Source organism: Paramormyrops kingsleyae, chromosome 25, assembly GCF_048594095.1.
Source record: "Paramormyrops kingsleyae isolate MSU_618 chromosome 25, PKINGS_0.4, whole genome shotgun sequence".
Taxonomy (NCBI): domain Eukaryota; kingdom Metazoa; phylum Chordata; class Actinopteri; order Osteoglossiformes; family Mormyridae; genus Paramormyrops; species Paramormyrops kingsleyae.
In genome coordinates, this window is record NC_132821.1 from 27,664,316 (window position 1) to 27,682,805 (window position 18,490).

General features: G+C 45.5%; 1 protein-coding gene across 3 annotated transcripts; it reads right to left on the reverse strand.

Annotated features, from left to right (window-relative positions):
• Positions 1-50: 50 nt before the first annotated feature.
• n4bp2 (NEDD4 binding protein 2) lies at positions 51-17,856 on the reverse strand. 3 transcript variants are annotated; one of them, XM_023829642.2, is made up of 16 exons: positions 17,469-17,856; positions 15,908-16,748; positions 15,123-15,247; positions 14,594-14,682; positions 14,359-14,435; positions 13,991-14,152; positions 11,318-13,854; positions 11,130-11,215; positions 11,000-11,045; positions 10,650-10,825; positions 10,395-10,519; positions 9,690-9,813; positions 9,441-9,623; positions 9,162-9,330; positions 7,776-7,899; positions 6,794-7,626 (listed from the first exon to the last, which is right to left on the reverse strand). In XM_023829642.2, exons 1-16 carry the CDS (start codon positions 17,710-17,712, stop codon positions 7,581-7,583), a joined length of 5,154 nt encoding a protein of 1,717 aa, XP_023685410.2. In that variant the 5' UTR covers positions 17,713-17,856; the 3' UTR covers positions 6,794-7,580. The 3 variants fall into 3 exon arrangements, with proteins under 3 accessions (XP_072563021.1, XP_023685410.2, XP_023685409.2); XM_072706920.1 differs by lacking the exon at positions 6,794-7,626 and adding an exon at positions 51-150 and having other exon boundaries at positions 9,441-9,813; XM_023829641.2 differs by having other exon boundaries at positions 9,441-9,813.
• Positions 17,857-18,490: the final 634 nt, after the last annotated feature.

The window sequence follows — 18,490 nt, forward strand, 5'->3', positions numbered from 1 at the left end:
AAGGCTGTTTACGTTCTTCACGCACTGTAGGTGAATTGAGCGAGTTACAGTCCTGTGCGTCCATGAAACTGTCAACAGCAACTTTCAGTGGCAGAATTGCAGTCGGCGTGTGACGCTGGGGCAGACATCATGGCCTGTTGTCAAGGAGATCTAAGGGGAGAAGAAGAATACCAGTTAGCTTACAAACAGTGTCGCTCGAAGCCCATGTGAGACCTAGTCAAGCTTTAATGGTTGGCACCCCCTCAGAAGATGCCACCCTAGGCAGCCGGCTATGTAACCTTTTCAACTGACCGGCACTGAGTACAAGGCACGTCCACAACAGACGGCAGACCTTGATGCGCCTGAGGAACTTCCGTAAGGCTTGGATGAGAAAAAAAAGCGACCAGTTTCCAGCAGATACTCAGCGCATCTCATCCGTGTCCCTCGTGAAGTCTGACGAGAACCATAAACCCTGCTGCTCCTTTTAGCCATTTTTTAATCCCGCACCGGTGCACAAACTTGCTGGAAATACCATGGTGCATCTAGGCCAATAAATCTAAATCACTGGACTGAAAACTACAGACACGAAGCAGTTTAAAGACGCTTGGATGGATAGAATGAAAAGTAAACATAACTGAGTTCATGTCTGTCGAGTGCTGTAAACTATGGACCATTCACTTAATAAGTGACATGACCAGAATTTTGATGAAGATGAACAAATTCGCCACATTACAAGTTTTGACAAATAAAGAAGCAACTTCACATGTCGTCCCTTTTTCTGAAAGGTACAGAGAGAGTGATGCCAAAAACAATTAGATTAGATTAGATTTTGGTTAGATTAAATTAGATCACATTAGATTAGGTTAGTTTACATTAGATTAGATTACTTTATTGTCGTTGTACAGAGTACAACGAAATTTTTCGCAGCAATCCAAATGGGGCATCCGCACATAAGTAATTAAAATGCAAACTGAGGTAGCAGAGTAGAAGAAAAATGGACATGCGAACAATTTTGGACATAAGACATCACACAGGACGTAATTACACAGGACGTTAACGTAATAACGCAGCACGATGGCCTCGCAGCCTAGGAGGCCAGAACCTTCCGGAAAGAAACTAGAAAGCTGCGGATTGCGTTCGGGCCTCCACGTTTTTGCACGGCAGCGATGCACGCTTGCTCAGAAATGAAGCATGGCAGGAAGGTGTTTGTGCGCTACTGAGATGGAGATGCACACGAACTCTGTGACGTTGGCTTAGGGACGGCTATTAACTGCAAACGCTGATAAGGCGGGCTGCGGGAGCTACAGCGTAATCGCTAACTTTATGAGTTCATGGAGAGCAAGTTGGGGTAGGCAAAAAGAGAGGGTATACCCACTGGGATTATTATTATTATTATTATTATTATTATTATTATTATTATTATTACCCTTAGTCCAGTGTACACCATTTGCACCAGCATACAAAAAAGCAACACAAATGACTATAAGCAATACTCATGTTCATATTTTTTCTCCTAGACCGAATAAAACAGACGTATAAAACTGCAGAAAGATCTAGATTTATGAATGAGTGTCAAGACTAACTTGAGATTTTATTGTCAGAATCATAGAGGATGGAATACGGATAACATGACGGCCCGCTTCTGCACACCCAGATCACAGACTGCGAGGCCCGAGACCGCGGGTGCCTACGGAGGCACGAGAACATGGGCAACACAGAAAGCACACAAAAATTTAGCTGCGTTTGAACTTCTCTGCTTAACGTAGCCGAGTGGAAAATATAGCTTTTGGTTGATATGCCTACGCACCATACAAATAAACAACTTAATTTTCTTTATAAAGTGCCGTTGATATCTCACATTTCACACATTTACTGCACTAAACATTTTCTTTAATCCAATAATACGTTTTATAAATAACATTTCACACAGATGGACAGATGTATGTATGTATGTTTTGGTCAATATTTTTATATATTTACATTAGATTACTCGAAGGTCTACCACATTTCGGGGAACATGAAACAAAGATATTAAATACAGGCCGATCAATGATTGCAAACATCAATCTGACGATGATTTTACCTGTGTTAATTTATATTAAGCAATTCATACTGATTTTCTTTTTCAGGTTTTCTTTCAAAGTTTTATTGAAAATGATTCGCCTTGATAAATTTGAGTTGATGGCAACTTAACGACAAATAATTTCCAAAACATTATGCTTTATTTTCAATTAATATAATCGGGAAAGGTCTCTATAACGTTACAGTAAAAGCACTTAATTATAATGAATTATATTTTAAAAGTATATAGGCCTATTTAAAACCAATACACATTTTCCGGCATGTTTCTATAACAAACGCATTTTCGCTTTATTTGCTGTTTTTACTGAGCATAGACATTACAATTTTACCCTATAGGCCTATTTCATGTAAGCCATACCAAAAATATTTGTTGATCCATTCATAAAGCGTTTTTGAAAATATTTTAATCAGTATTGCAAAAATACAAAATTCCAAGTGAAATCAAAGCTTAATTCTTACCTACCCAGATTCAAAGTAACGGTCCAGTACAGCCTCTCGTTGAGACGACAGACAGAACCGATCAGAATAATTATTTTTGCTGCGATGAAAAACTGGTAGCCTATATATTTTTAATTGTCTTATCCGAACATATCCGCCAACGTTCAGAGTAAGACTAGAAACAGTTATCGCTATTCCACTTTCAAGACGAGCAGCTCTGAAGATGATGTGTATAGGAAGTGAAAACGCTCCGCGCATTGTGCGGCCAACATCCGCTTCATTATGTGGAGGTGTGAACTTCACGCTTTTAAGTCTCTGAAATACACGATCGCAACAGAGGTGCGGTGTCTGTCATTTTAATACAACCCTGTCAGTAGTTATAGCTGCTCTATCGACGTTTCAAAAAAAGCGCTGAAATGATCCAAATTTAAGTTAATAGGTCAGCGTTGTTGATAGCCTACCTGATGAAGTTGAGTTTGGTTGTAGTTGCTCCTTCTACACATATTTGTTTTGGTATTAGTCTGATTTGAAGATGGGGGGCATATGGACACCCCACCAAAGAAGTGCTCTATCCCTAGCTGACCAGTACGAGGTGAAGTAGACCGAGAAATACTCCGATTAATCTGGATTAACACAAGAAAAAAGCAAGCAAGGCAGGTGGGGGCTCCCTGGGCGCTGCTACGGGTGGCTGCCCTTCGCGGACAACTTACTCCACTAAGAGGAAGTTGAGGGAGGCGTGAAGACAATTTCCCCACGGGGATTAATAAAGTATCAATTATTATTATTATTATTATTATTATTATTATTAAAACTGTATGATGTGTAATTTCATATTACAAAATAGACCTGTTATGATTATATAATTTACTGGATTACTCAGTTATTAAAAAGCATCAATCAAAATGTTCCATTTCAACTACTCGCAATATGGCGGAAGAAAGATGGCTAATACGGGTGAGGCTGCAGATAAAGAGCGTATGGATTTGTTCTGTAGAAGCTCTTATCGCTAAAAGTGAATGAAAATGCAGTTGCTTGTCAATCATGCACCACTGCAGGAATGCAGTGCAAATGTATCTTAAAAGACGACGATCACGTTTGACAGACTCTACAAAAGATTAACCATAGATACACTATTTGGACAAAAGTACTGGGACACGCCTCTCGATCATTGAATTCAGGTGTTTCTTTGAGACCCATTGCCACCGTTGTATAAAATCAAGCACCTAGCTATGCACTCAGGTTCACAAACATTTGTGACAGAATGGGTCGTTCTGAAGAGCTCAGTGAATTCTGGCGTGGTACTGTCACAGGATGCCACCTTTGCAATAAATCAGTTTGAGAATTTTTTTTCCCCTGCTAGATATTCCACGGTCAGCTGTAAGTGGCATTACTGCAAAGTGGAAGCATTTAAGAACAATAGAAATTCAGCCACGAGATGGCAGACCATGTGAAGTAAAAGGGTGGGGCTGTCGAGCGCTGAGGTACATAATGTGTAAAAGTTGACAAAACTCTGCTGACAATAACTGCAGAGCTCCACCGGAAGCTGTATGGAATGGGCTTCCATGGCCGAGCAGCTGCATGCAAGCCTCACATCACCAAGCGCAGTGCCAAGCGTCAGATGGAGTGGTGTAAAGCACACTGCCATGCACTGGGCACTGGAGCAGGGGAAACGTGCTCTGTGGAGAGATGAATCACGCTTCTCTGTCTGGCGGTCTGATGGATGATTCTGGGTTTGGCAGATGCCAGGAGAACGTTATACCTGTCTGACTGCACTGTGCCAACTGTAAAGTTTTGTGGAGGATGGGGTTGGGTTGGGCCCCTTAGTTCCAGTGAAGGGAACTCTTAATGCTTCAGCATACCAAGACATGTTCGACAATTCTATACTTTGTGGGAACAGATTGGGGAAGGACGTTTTGTTAATTACCAAAATAATACGTAATGCAGTACTTCATAACCATATATTTTTGTGCGAACGTATTGTGCTTTTAATAGGGATGAACGAAACTGCACAGAGTTCGCATTGCATAATTTTGAGTTTTTGCGGTATTTAGAGGTCTGTTGCTGCTGGTGATGTGAGTTGTGCTTACAGACACAAAACACTGCTGACAAAACACTTGCTTTTGTTCAATATTGTCTCTGTCGAAAAGAAAGATATTTCCATACGCTGGAAGACAAATCTCTTGTTAACCATTTCTTGTTCGCTTTTCTCTTCACTCATTTTTGTTTAATTTCTACCAAACATACCACACAGTCTATGACTGAGTCCAACAGCAAGCAGAAAATTTACGAGTCTCAGAGCGCATGCAGAGCTCAGGCAAAGAAGTGGTGGTAAATTTCAGACTGATTTTTTTAAAAAAAAAAAACGTATACTAGGTAACGTTGAAAAAGAACCATTATTAAAATTGCAATTGGGTTTTGTTTCCTGTGACTGTGTAAAAATGTTTTAGCGCAACTTATGGGTTGAACCCAGCAGACTATTGCGGTCTTCACAATGTGACGACTGCATTTGCATGAAAAGCCATATTGATATTTACGTCGCATTTCGTGTAGGCTTATTGAGGGTGGTACAGTGGGTAGTGTCATCACTGCACACTGTTTCTTTCTGTGTGTGGAGCTTGCATGTGTGCGTGGCTTTTTGGCAGTCTCCGGTTTCCTTCCACTGTCGAAAAACATTTGTTAGGCAAGAGTGCCTAAATTGACTTTTTGGGTGACTGTGAGTGTGCACCCTGCAACGGTTGGTCGGTAACTGCCTTGCACCACTTGCGATGTTTGCATTATATAAATGTTTAGTCGATGAATCTGATTAATCGGCAGATTGCGCAGCTTTTGATGTGATCGATAGTGACAGCCCTAACTACAGAACTGTGGAGTCAAATCACGGGAAATAAATGGGGTGGAAAAAACATGTTAGTTGTGGTTTGGAGTTTCTTAATTACCTGACCATAACACTTATGCACCAAAAGGTCTAAAATCTAAACATGGCTTACTTCACAAATCCTTATAGCAGCTCTTACCCTCCACAAATGTGCCTGAACATTATAATATTTATAAATCATGAACTGAAGCGTTAAATGTTATACGTTACCAGTTGATGAGTCTAGGCACGGCCTAATTCACCCATACTTTTTTTGCTTTCACTATACAAACTGAAAAGGAAACTGAATTTTGACACAACAGTCATGCTTCTACTCTCCTTCACACAGATATTTAAGAATCACAATTTCTATTATTAAAGGAAACAGGAATAAAATCAATGCATAAGTAAAAGAAAAATGTCATGTCTCTGATATAATAGGAGAATTCCCCTTCATTCCCTCAAATCGTGGGGGATATTGGAGCAGAACGAGGTAAATCATGTAGTGAGCGGGAGAAGCAGCGAAGCTCACAGGGGTTTTGCGTTGGAAGGAGATTGTCTGAACAGCTGTAAGGCATACATACGAAGACCCATTTTAGAGCACATGTTAATCCTAATGGACTAAAGGCAGATTACTGTGCACGATTTCCTACAATGTTTTATTCCCATATAATATAGATATTAAAAAAAAAAAAATTAAATGTTTAAACCTGGTGATCCACTCAGTTGTACAAAACTGCCGCAAAACTCAAATACAAGTGAAACCCACTTTGAGCTGCACAGAAACACGACGTCGACGTCAAAAGCTACTCGTACACCTCCCACAGGAAGCTGGCTTCTGACAGAAGTCATTCTTCGCTGGAACAGTCTGCTGTCTACGTAGAGGTTTATATTATAGATCTTAGACCAAACCTTAAAAGCAGTGTTTCTCAACCCAGTTCTCAGCGAACCCCAGCCAGTCCACGTTTTTGCTCCCTCCCAGCTCCCAGCCAATCAGGAACACCGAATAGCTGGTACAGGTGCGCTGGGAGCTGAGAGGAAGCAAAAACGTGGACTGGCTGGGGTTCGCTGAGGACTGGGTTGAGAAACACTGCCTTAAAGGATGAAGCTCCTGTCGAGGTGAGAGTTGCGGATACTGTTGACAATCCCATTGAGTCAGCCGGGGTTCTGCAGGGTTGCAAGTTCACAGGCCAAAGTAACACTGACATTCCAGCTCATTTGTCATTCATGTAAAGTCTATTTTCTCAATCTCTGACTTACCATGAAGTTCCTCGATTTCAGCTTTTCAAAAAAGCCCCGGCTGTGATGTCAGGTACCCAAACGAACAAGCTCACTGCTACCATAAGCTCAGAGCCCCCCCCCCCCCGCACCCCAGAAACAGGCTAAAGACCTTTGAAACGCAAAGGAATATTTACCTATGAAGGACACGAAACCAGGGCAAACAAATCAGAGAAGTTTATTTATAAATGTCATTTATTCATCTCTTAGCAAATAGCAAATCTGTAAAATCTGTATTGGCTTCTAACGCGTTTTATATACTGTTCTGTACATATTGAAAATATGCTGAAATTATTTTAAAAGTTAAAAAAACACATAAATAAAGGTTATTGCACATAAAAGGAGGAATTAAGTACCAAGCAAGTATCAAAGACTGACTCCCAGTAACAATGTTTTTTTTTTTTGGGGAGGGGAAATCAACCACTTGTATTTGTTAAAAAATAATCATAAAATATGAGATTGCCCATCTCCTGCCAGGGTTTCCCAATATGACTCACGTTGTAATTTAAAACGGCTGGTCTGGTCTTCCGGTTCAATTAAGAATGCTATGAATTATTACAAAAAAGGGGTCATGCTTTTGAAAAATGCCACTTACAGCCGGCAGAAAAGCAAGCATGTTAAACATTCACGTACCCAAATGTAAAAATATATTTACGCTGTACATCATTAAAAGACAGTCCTTAGTTTTTATAAAAACGATATAATGTTCTAATTTTGGAACAGAAAAAAAACTTTTAAGCAAATTTACACGGAGAGAATCAGAGTGGAAAAGGGAGGAAATGAGGGCAATGCTAAAAATACGAGAGAGAGAGTGTGAGGGAGAGAGAGAGAGAAAGAGCGAGCAAGCGAATGAGTGAGGGAGAGAGAGACAGCGAGCAAGAGAGAGAGAGATTAATACTATTGGTTAAAAAAAAAAAAAAAAAAAAACACTGACGACAACGACAACATGTCAATGTAGTGTGACGAGCACTATTCCAGGTCTTGGTTCTGAATACCTGATAACCAAGAAGGGAGAAGAAATAAGAAAATCTGCATATAGATGAGCTACATTTAACCAAAAATGGCACTTAGCATCATGTACGAGTGCCGTCACCATCGCTGCAGAGCCCAGGGGGTGCTGGGGGGGACATGGCCTCAGACTCACCTGTAGCTATTGCTGCTGAGGTAGTCGATGACGGCCGGCCGGATTCGGGCCACACCCCCATGGCTGTGGTTCCCCCTTCCAGTGATGACTGTCAGTTGAGGCCCACATCCTCCCTGCTGCCACTCTGTGGGGGACAGGAAGCCGACGGCAGAGACTAAGACGCCGTGATCAACACCTGGGCAGCCAGAAACGCCACCACAAGACACATCTGAGGCACTTCGGATGCTATAATATACCAGCAGGAGGCGGGAGCAGCCGAATGATGGGCTGGTTGTGGCCAGGGCGACAGCCAATCACACGTAACGACACATGCAAACACGTGCGTGATTGGTGAACAAGACCCCGAGCTACAGACAGGCTCCTCCCCCACGCTGCGCACACATAATATGCTCTTTTGATTTGTTGGTGCACGTGCAGCTAACCCCATCTAATCACCACTTCCTTGACCGCCCTCAGCAGCTTATGGGCAACATCAGGCAGCGTGTTTCAGGTCAGGAACATTTTAGTAGGAACTTCCACTCTCCTGGGTCGTGGTTAAACAGCTGTCGTTTAATTAAAACTCAAGACTGAGACCATTACAAAATTTCCAAAAAGGTTAAACTGCCAAACGCCTGCAGTTGGAAAAGATTCAATTCCGAAAGGTCTACAGATTTTAACAACAGAATGGACCTGACCCCCACCCAAGGGCAAAAGAGTTTCATATGGGAGGGGCACAACCTAATAATAAAAATGGGTGATCGAGAGGCGTGTCCCCCCCCCCCCCCCCACAGTGTGAGAAGCCGCACCTGAGATTCATAAGAGGAGACACACGGTCATTATATTCGCCTTAAATGTCCATCACCCTGCTCTGACAAGTCTACTTGCAGTTTGACGTTCATGTTTAGTCTGCCCACGGATCCATCATCTGTGCAGCTTCTAACTCTCCACCCCTGATACAGACGCTGAAGATTGAGAGAGACCTCCGAGGCGTGCACCCCCCAGGTGCAGAGAGCAGGTCTGCCTTCGCAGCAAGTTTAAAACGCCCGCGGAATGACTCCAGTTACACAACCCGACTGACTGAGTGGCCAGTTAGGGTGAAAGTCTGCATGGTGCCACTGGAACACTGGGATGCTTAAGTCAACAAGACAGATTAATCCTTGGTGACAAAAAGAATCTGCCCTAACCACAAAACACACACAAATGGTCAATGTTTGCAGTTCATTAAATCTCACGCACAGTTAAACACAAAAATGCACTTGGGCAACCTGAATTAACGTAATAAAAACGACCAGCAACTAGATCTTTTTCGGGGGTTAAATAGATGAGAAACGTTGGGTGAAATTATGTTACACCTAAAAAGCAAATGTCATGACAGCCTCTCCATAAAGGAGTTATAACCTGTGTTACCTGCAGTCTTTCCCTCCAGCACCGTTCCCAGGTGGTAAAGGGCTTCATCCACATGCAGACCGTGCAGGTCCAGAACATTCTGAGGCAGGAGCGAGGAATTGACCCTCTCAAAGATCTGCACGGCCGCTCGGTGGTTTGCTTCCTTCATCTTCTGCCCGTGAAGATGACCCTTGAAGATTTGGGCATACAGAGGCACAGTAAAGCCAGGACACTTGTGATCACTGCGGTCCAGCAGCCTCCATTAAGCCCTGGCTCATTAACCGGGTCCCAGCCACCCACCTGCTGGGAATAGAAGCTGGCCACCTGCTTCCTGCCCTGCCTGTATGCATCAGCAGCTTTGCTGAAGCATTCCTGCTGCTTCTTCCTCTGCAGCGCCGCTTCGGCACGGAAATCCTCATACTCCGGGTCCTCCGTGTCCTGGAACTGCGTCCAAGGTGGTTCCGGATCCTTCATCTTTGGCCTCTGAGGGAGATGATGATTGGTTGGCTCACATCTGGCAGAGTCAAGTGCCTGTGTGGAGATACCCACGTTCTCTTTGCTGGCGTTCCTCTCCCCGTCCCTGAGCAGGGCAACTTCTGGGGCCACCACAGTCTTCACCGGCCCTTGGTCCAGGATGGACCTGAGAAACTGCTCGGTCTGCTCCAAAGAGTAGCTGCCGGGAAAGGATGCCAGATTCCGGGGTCAGCGGGAATTTCATGTCACTCGAGACATGATGGCAGATGACCGTACGCCAGACGGAGGGGAGGCATATCGCTTCAGCCGGGAGCCGAACGTCGAGTACGAGGTGCAATGGGGGAGGGGTTTATAACGAGGGGCCCCTTATCATCCGATACCCCAACCCTAACCCTTATCATAAACCCCTCCCACCCCATGTGATAAACCCCTCCTACTCGACAATGCCCATCCTACTAGTCCAGGGTTATTCAAATCACGGTCCTCGAGGTCCGAGCCCTGCTGGTTTTCCAGCCTTCCTTTACCTGTGACCCAGGTTGTGAAGCCTCTGACCAATCAGAATCAGTAATTATTAAACTAACTACCTGGGAGAACTAAAAACACGGCCTGGATTTAGAATCGAGGTTCAGATTTGAAGAGCCCTGTACTAGACACTTGACTCCCGGCTGCAATGATATATACTTCAAACGGAAGACAATACAAAACCCTGTGAGAGTAGGACTTAAAAGAACTGATTTTATTACAACAGACATTTTAACACGATTGTATTGCCAAACCTACTTGTTGTCCCTGAACATGTCCTTGAGAAAGTGGCAGTCAATCGCAGGAAACATGCTGTAAAGCTGCTTCTCCTTCAGTAGGGCGGCGCCGTCTCTCCTGCCCGGCTCCACGTGGTTTGATCGGTACTACAGAGGCCAATGGGAGCGATTTCTCAGGACTACCAGTCATATTTCTCTACTGACACAGCACAGACTGCAGCCCCTCCGACAAGATTAAGTTTTGCGACGTTCCTACCGCGCTCCATCACCAGCCTACCTTTTCCAGGTTGTGCTGCAACGCCTCTTCCTCAGACATGATGTCGCGCAGGGATGCGTGGCTCAGAGGGGCATTCCAATGGTCCATGAAGGGCAGATTTTCCAAACTGTCTGGCTGACGGAGGGATGCCAAGCAATCTGGCCTAAGAAACTGAGAATTTCCCAAGGGAAGGGAACCTGAAAAACATTTCCATTACATTGTGGGGTACAGCAGACAAATGAATCGAGTTAAGATGATGCTGGTGGTGAATAGTACGCTTTCAAAATATACAGATGAAACAGAAGGTCAACAGGTCATTCATAAACTGATTTTTTTTTTACACAGGCATGTAAGCAAGATGCTGTATTCACCTTCCTGAAGAAACTGGTAGAAAAGTGCTTCCTGCCTGTGTCGTTCCTGTGAACACAACAATTCGTACTCTGAAGAGATAAAAAAATACCCCACCGTTATCGTAACACCCACACTCCAATATTTACAAACCTGTATGGAGTCCTTCCACTTCTGGTGAAGAAGTCGGGCCAGGTTCAGATCGATCTGTACTGCACAGTCCTCGGGGGTCAAAGCACCTGAGGACAGCAAAATAAGCACACGGTGGGAGTGCCGACTGCGTGGTAAAAGTGGACCTTCTGAAACAATTTAACATTTCCAGCGTCTTGCTCCTTCGTTACCTGGATCAATGCCCACAGGTCCAAAGAGCTCACTGAGCTGCAAGGCGAGTTCTGTGGGTAGCTTGAGCTCCAAGGACTGAATATCCACCGGCATGATTTGCTGCTTGGCAGGTCGATCTCTCTGGTCTTCCATTTTCAGCTTCTCCTTTGAGTCCTCATCCTCTTTCTTATTTAGCTCTTCAAACTGTCCCAGACTAACAGGCTCCTCAACTTGGACGTCATCTGTCGCAACATTACTCTCATATTCAACTCCCCAAGAGCCTGCCTGCTCCTCTGGTTTCTGTGATGCAGGTGCTGCAACGGCTTCATTGAGCTGGTCCTCGCTAAACCCTTTCAGATCTCCAAAAAGGACTTCTGCTTGTCTAGAGCCCATAGATGAAGGCATGATAATGTCCAGTGAGGAACAATGAGCTAATGGTGCCTCTGGTACAGGAATACAGTTAATGGGTCCCTCTTTGGATACTGGTTCGATGGTTCCAAGGCAGTTCTCCAATGTCAGCATGTCATCCTGCGTACTTAACTGCTCAGCATCAGCATTGTGGGCCACTTCCTCCTTAGAACATACAGCCAGCATCTGAAGGTCAGCATCCAGTGTTGGATTTTGGACCTCTGAGCAACTGAGGGCAGCAGACTGCTCAGCACTTAAGACCGGACCATCTGTACAAGAGGGTTCAACAGCCGTGTACAAACTATCCCCAGCAGGCCGACTGACAATATCTGGCCCAAGAGCATCTCCAGTCTCATCATCTTTGAACAGCTGCTCACCAGAGTCTAAGAGTAGATTGGTGGTCCACTCCATGTCTTGGTGACATTTTTCATACAGGTCCTCCAGAGTATCAAAGGAGACTAGCTTGAAGTGTCGGCTGAGGACCTGCAAGTCCTGGAGCTTATCGTTGCCACTGCTTAGCTCCTGCTCCTCTACCTGAGAACCCTTGTCATGCACCACACGGTATGGCACATCCGGGCAGTCAGAAGACTCCAGGGCTCCGGCTGGCTTGGGAAGAAAGCGGGTGGAATCTCCTTTCATCACCTTCACCCCAAGGCCATCAGTGTTGGTCTGACACTGTCGGTCAAGCCTCCAAAGCAGAGCAAAGTCCTGCGGGTTAGTCTGTGTAGCAGAGTAGCTGCAGATGCTGCTAGATGCTGGCCGCCCTGGGAACGCTGCATATAAGGAAGTCGATGGAGGCGACTCAGGCGGGACCTGGGGTGCACAGGAGCTATTGTTAGAGAAGGTGAGGGCTAGCCTGCAGTGCTTCCCCGATCTCCGGTTCTGCCTGAGCCTACGCTCCTGACTACCCCTGGGTGAAGAAACAGTTGGGCTGCTTTCCGTCTCTGCTGCTGACATAGCTCCAGGAGTTACAGGCTTCCCAGCAGTGCTCCCAGAAGGACTTTGAAGTTCTTCCAATTTTCCACTCTGGAACTCCTTGCTTATCCCAGTGGAGCAACTGCTACCTTCCCTGGTCAAAGACGGTCCGTCGTTTTCCTCTACTGTGGCACAAACGGTGCTAACACTTTCTCCTGCTGCTGGGAACTGTGGTATCATGTTTTCAGCCATCGCCTCGCCATCTGTCCAGTGTGCCACACAATCCAGCAGCTCAGGCTTGCTCTCCCTGCCTAATCCCTGGCTTCCCTCTTTGCTGGACAAGGATAAATTCAAGGCCTCTTCTACACCAGAGCCAGCTTCAAGAGTTAAGTCCTCAAAACTTGAGTGCACTGCAGAACCAACCAGAGAGCTTCCACGGGAGTCCACTGGGGGATTTACACATTTTCCGGAAGTGTCAACACTGACTTGTAACATGTCTAGCAGTTTCTGAAGCTCTATCATTTGTGAACCAGTGTCCCCACCTGAACCGCCACTGCAGCTCTCTGCCACTTCCAGCTGATTGTCCTCCTCCAGAAGCGACCTGCCGTCTTTTTCTCTTGTCCTCTGCTCCCTCTGCTTCTGAGCCTCCAAGGGCCAGTCACCCACAAAATCCATCAACTCTGGTTGTGTCTCATCAACAACTACAATGTCAGAGTCCTCACTTCTTGTGTCCCCTACATTGACACACTCTAGTCGGAGAGCAGCTTGGTCCTGCAGGACATCATTAGTACTGTCTGCCTGCATGACACAGGTCCTGTCACGCTTTACTCTTTGGCTAATTGACTCAAAAAAGGCCACAGGCTTATCATTCTCTCGGTCCTCTTGGCCGGTCTCTGGGGTCCACTCTGAGGCAAAGGCCTGGCTTCCTCCCAAAGTACCTGAGCAGCTGTCCGGGTCCCAGTCCGTAGCCCACGGCTCTTGCAGCTCAGCACTGTGCACTTCTAGAGCTCCACTCTCATGAGAATCCTGCCCTTTCACCAACAGAGGCTCACTGGCAGTGTGGCTGCTTTCAAAAAATCCAACACCGCTACTGCTGGTCTCATCTTTTGTGGAACTCCCTCCAACTGAAGACACGTCTGGCAAGGAGGAGAAGAGCTGGAAGTTTTCCTTCATCGACCCTAGGTTCAGGTAGGGCTCTTCCACAAGGTCTGGTTTCACATCAGATGAAGAAGGCCTGCGCAGAGGCACAAATAAAGCCATCAGCCTGCTACAAAACTAGTCTTTCTACACATACACTGTGTCTCCAATATGCCTGATGGCCACATGGATGAACTACATTAATTTCAGAGGTATAGCAGCGGAGGGCTCACTGTGACAGGCTGCTCTCTTCGTGGGGCAGCTTTGCACTACTGCTACCTGGTACCGGAGACTTTGTCCCAAATGAACGCATGATGGAGTCCACAGAGACATGGCGTTCATAGTGATCCAGCATGTACCTGATCTTCTCTTTCCGGACCCCGTGCTTATTGCGTCTACGGAAAACAACACGTGAAGTGTCACCATCACGGAAGGCTTCTGGAATCAGTCATCACTCATACCTCCTCTTTCCCACGGACTTAAAAAATAATATGTGATGTGTGCCAAAAGGAACTAACCTCTGCCAAGCTGAAGGCAAAGTCTGCATGGCAACACCAAGTATAACTACACATGGAGAAATGTCTCCTTAAGTACGACATACCTCTCCAGCTCTCTTGGTCTGAATTTCCACCAGGTATCAGGCTCACGAAACATGACCTTGAAGTTATACTGAAGAGCCTGCAAATGTATTTCAAGATTTTATGTAAATAAGCACGATGTATTGGGTTCAAGGAGGAAATTCGGTAACAGGTGGCAGAGTGAGAAGTTCAGATGGGCTCTTATGACCATAATGGCTGAGCTGAGGCAGACGTCCAACGGAGTCACGACAAACCTACCAGACTCACGTAGGGTTTCATCTCCCAGCACTGCATGTTGGTGTTGTCGATGATAATGGGAGATAATCCCTTTTCAAAACTCTCCTTGGCTAAGAGGCAGAAGAATCAAACAAAAAAAGAAAGTCATACATATTACATATTTACAAAGCCACAATAATGTTACTAGGTTTTTAGCAGAATAGTTACAGTACTGTTTATCGGTAAACAAGCTGAAATGTAGCCAATTGTAAACGATTCCTATTAAGAGAGAGAAAAAAAACAAACAAACGAAAGACTATAGCTAGGGGAATACCTAGACATCCCGGCCCCCCTGACAAAATGTCACCTTGGGCCCCCTGCTTAGGAAGGCACTTTCAGTCGCTCAATTGATTTTGCTGAGCAGGGAGGATTTTGGGGCCCCTACAAAGTGCTACCCCCCCTGAATTTGTCATGGTGTCCTTGCAAGCAAGTACACAAGTGTTTCATATGAGTTTTCTTACTTCTAAATTTTACGCACAAAACACCCCAATGTCGATCACAATAGCTATACCTCGGTTATGATTCCATTCATGTGCTTCTGCAAGTTCCGAAGGATCGTAGTGGTAGAATCCATCACGACGGAAGTAGTCATCAGTACTTAACACCACACCACTGGGGTTCTCTTGCAGAATGTTCCTGGACACAATGACATAAACGCAAATTAGTCCGTAGGACTGCATGACATCATATCGTGATATATTCTCGATAATATGGCGCATGCGCAATAATCACCAGGGCTCGAGTAATCTGTATAAATTCTGCGTACCCTTTATCTTTATTAAAATCAGTCAGCAGAACATGCCACATACTACTGTTTTGGTAAAGCATGGAACAGATAAACACTGAGGTGGCAGTAAATGAAGGAACAGCTCGACAGGCACAACGTTATTTCAAAGAGAAGAAATTGTGGATAAGCAAGGTAAAAAGACGACAATGGTGTGGTGGTACTTTTTGCAGTTTAATGTCCGATACGTTTGTGAAACATAACGATAGGCAAAGTTTATACAGATTAGTAACTTTTGGGCATTAATATTAATATTAACATTAATATTTTAGGTGTACTACTAATCTACTTACCAAATTGTGGACATAAGTAAATATCTATATAGTACCAAAAAGCTGGGGTCTGGACAAATGTTTACACCAGTCATCTAAAGCCCTACTAATTATTGCACGTGGCATATAATTGCAATGTGACATTGAGCAGCACTGTTAGTCATTAAAGAGGGTTGGCATCTTTGCCATCAGAGAGTTGGAACAAGTCCGATTTGGGTCACATCCTGACAGCTTCAGTACCTGGCCAGTGTCGATTTTCCAGATCCTGGGGCCCCTCTCAACAGCACCAGCAAGCGGCCAATCAAACGGTTCGATCGGACCTGCGGTAGAGGTTTGGGGGCCGTAGGCACGGTCCAGGATTTTGGTACGGTGGCTGCAGGCTTCATGGGTGGCTGCTGCGCAAAACTGTGGCCCAACCAGTAGGAGGCGCACTGAAGATTCCAAGGCCCCGGATTCACCACCGGGACGACGAAGGGTGGGGTGACGGTTTGAGACGTTACGCCGCTGGGGTCAGATTTTGCATGCTGCACCCCTGCAGAGGTTGTGCTGTGAGGGCCCCTTCTATAAGCCTGGAAAGCAGAGGGGTAGTCAGGTCCCGCCCGTGAGGAATTGCTGCTTGTAGGCTCAGAGGTCAGATGGCTAAAGTCCAATATTCTCAGAGGTTCTTTGGAACCTGCTGTTCCTATAACACTGAGGCCACTTAGAGGGGAGCAGGACCCAGAGCTATTCAAGGCCCCGAACCCAGTGTCTGTGTGAGAGGTTTGCACGCTGGACTGGAGCAGCTCTGGCAGGGCCTGGTGGGCCTCTGGCAGCGGAAGCGAGGACGAGGACAACGCCGAGATGCTCGCGAGCTCCCTGTCAATGAGCACGTCAAAATCTGCAGTGAGATGTGTCCCAATTCCATCCAAGTTCTTGCCCTGAACCCCCAGGGCTCTGCTGGCAGGTGATTCAGGCACAGTGTCACCCAACAGTGGTTTTGGCTCCAAAAGCGCAGCAGCAGTTTCGAACCCTGAGACACTGCAAGAAGGAAATTCAGCTGTCTCAGCGGACATCTCCAGCATAGAATCCATTGCCTTCTCCACTGTGAAAGGAATGTTCCAAAAGAAAAAATGTTAGCGGAAACAAATAACCAAACCGAACTCTGTAATGGAGATTCCGTGCAGATCTTAAGGAGTGTGCTTTACCTCGGCTTTCTAAACCTGTAAAATGAGGTTATTAATGTAAGCTAAAGTTCCAGGCCAACAGATGCAAAAGTCTCACGTGGTACGGTACTATTTCAGGAAACGGCCTGCAGTTGAAGCGGCAACACATAACATAAATTACATATAAAACACATCCCACTAGGCAGCCTAATGTCCTGACAACCTCGCCTTTCGAGATCAGACATTAGCAAGTTGAGTCCGATGGCAGTTTTAAGACCAACATGCTGAGCCATCTGTCCATGACTGCCACAGTATCATCATTTCCTACCTGCTTGTTTACCACCAACAGAGCCTACTGGGGTACGATCGGCTGCGTGGCGAGCACCGACTAAAAAGAAGCAGCCACCTGCAAGTCTTCGGGATTGCCATTTTATAAAACGTTATCTTTAAATAACTACTTTTGATAACTAACGCGTAAGACGTGCGAGACGTGCACACCCCAGAACGCAGTAGGCCGTATCGTTTAAACATACCAGCATGCAAACAAAACTGCAGCACTGATCCATAATCCTACAACCGCTAACCCTAAGCCTAAAGCACCGGGAGGGGGGGGCCTGGCTGTCTCGAGGGTCGGTCCCTTAGTACCAGCTTCGCGTTACCTTTGAAATCGCACTCGGCCAGCACCATGTAAACGACCTCGGGATCCAAGTGTGCAAACATTTCCTGCATGCTCTTCACCACGTCGTCTTTCCCTAAAACTGCGCTCGGATCCGCGGGCAGACGGACGCCTCCGCAGTTTTTCGCCATCCTGTCCGTACCAGTGTCCCCAGCAGCCACTCCAGCCTTACTGGACATTCCGGGAACTCTGGTTGGACTCTGACCGTTTTTCTTCTTTTTTGGCATCCTGGAGTAAAACAAGACGTCGGCTAACTATTCTACTCCACCGCTAGTAACAACTCAGACGGTGCCTGGCATTAAACTTAACGGGGGAAAAGAAAAACAAACACTGCCAACGCGCCTTAACACAAAATAAACATAGAGTTTAAGTGAGAGCGTCCCAAGCGGCCGGATGTAGAACTGCCGCGCTTGGAGGCGCTGTCGCGATGTGCGATATTCAGTCCTGCTTATTAAAAGATGCACTTTCTGCACCAGCCATAGTCCTTGGCTGTCTTCTAATTTTAAAAAACCTAATCAGACTGTTCTGGTCTCCATTATATCATATATGATCGGCGGTGTTCTCACAAAATGACTCAACGAAATATATCATGTCATATCAAAATTACTGGCTGTCAGCTAATACGCAATAAAATACGCCATCGTGTTAGGTGAATGAAACCTGGATTCCTATATGAAAGTGAAACAAAGGTAATACACCGGGGGGCGATATACCAGTCCTGTTGCAGGCATTATTTACTCAAATTTATTAGGCAAAAATTAAAATGATTACGAAGGTCCTTATTAAAGAAGGAAAGAAAGTGTCAGTAATTCATTTTCTAGCAGACAACTAGTGGTAGGTAGATAAGGTAAGCATTCCTTTCCGGTAATCTGCCCTAGAGTAAGTGTTCCCTTGCAGCCATTTACAGTGCCCAGTGCCGTGATTTTTTATCACCCTAACAGGGAAGACGGCGCCCAGTGCGTTGCTTTTTGGAGGGCTAGTCTGCAGATTTCCCTGCTCAAACAC

Excerpts from the sequence above, each read along its gene's own strand:
- n4bp2 (XM_023829641.2), bottom strand. The coding sequence starts at position 17,712 with ATGCCAAAAAAGAAGAAAAACGGTCAGAGTCCAACCAGAGTTCCCGGA. Across the intron at positions 9,814-10,394 it reads GACATGTTCAGGGACAACAA|CTACTCTTTGGAGCAGACCG; the intron begins GTAGGTTTGGCA and ends CTTTCCCGGCAG. Across the intron at positions 7,627-7,775 it reads CTCAGCAGCAATAGCTACAG|GTATTCAGAACCAAGACCTG; the intron begins GTGAGTCTGAGG and ends CTTGGTTATCAG.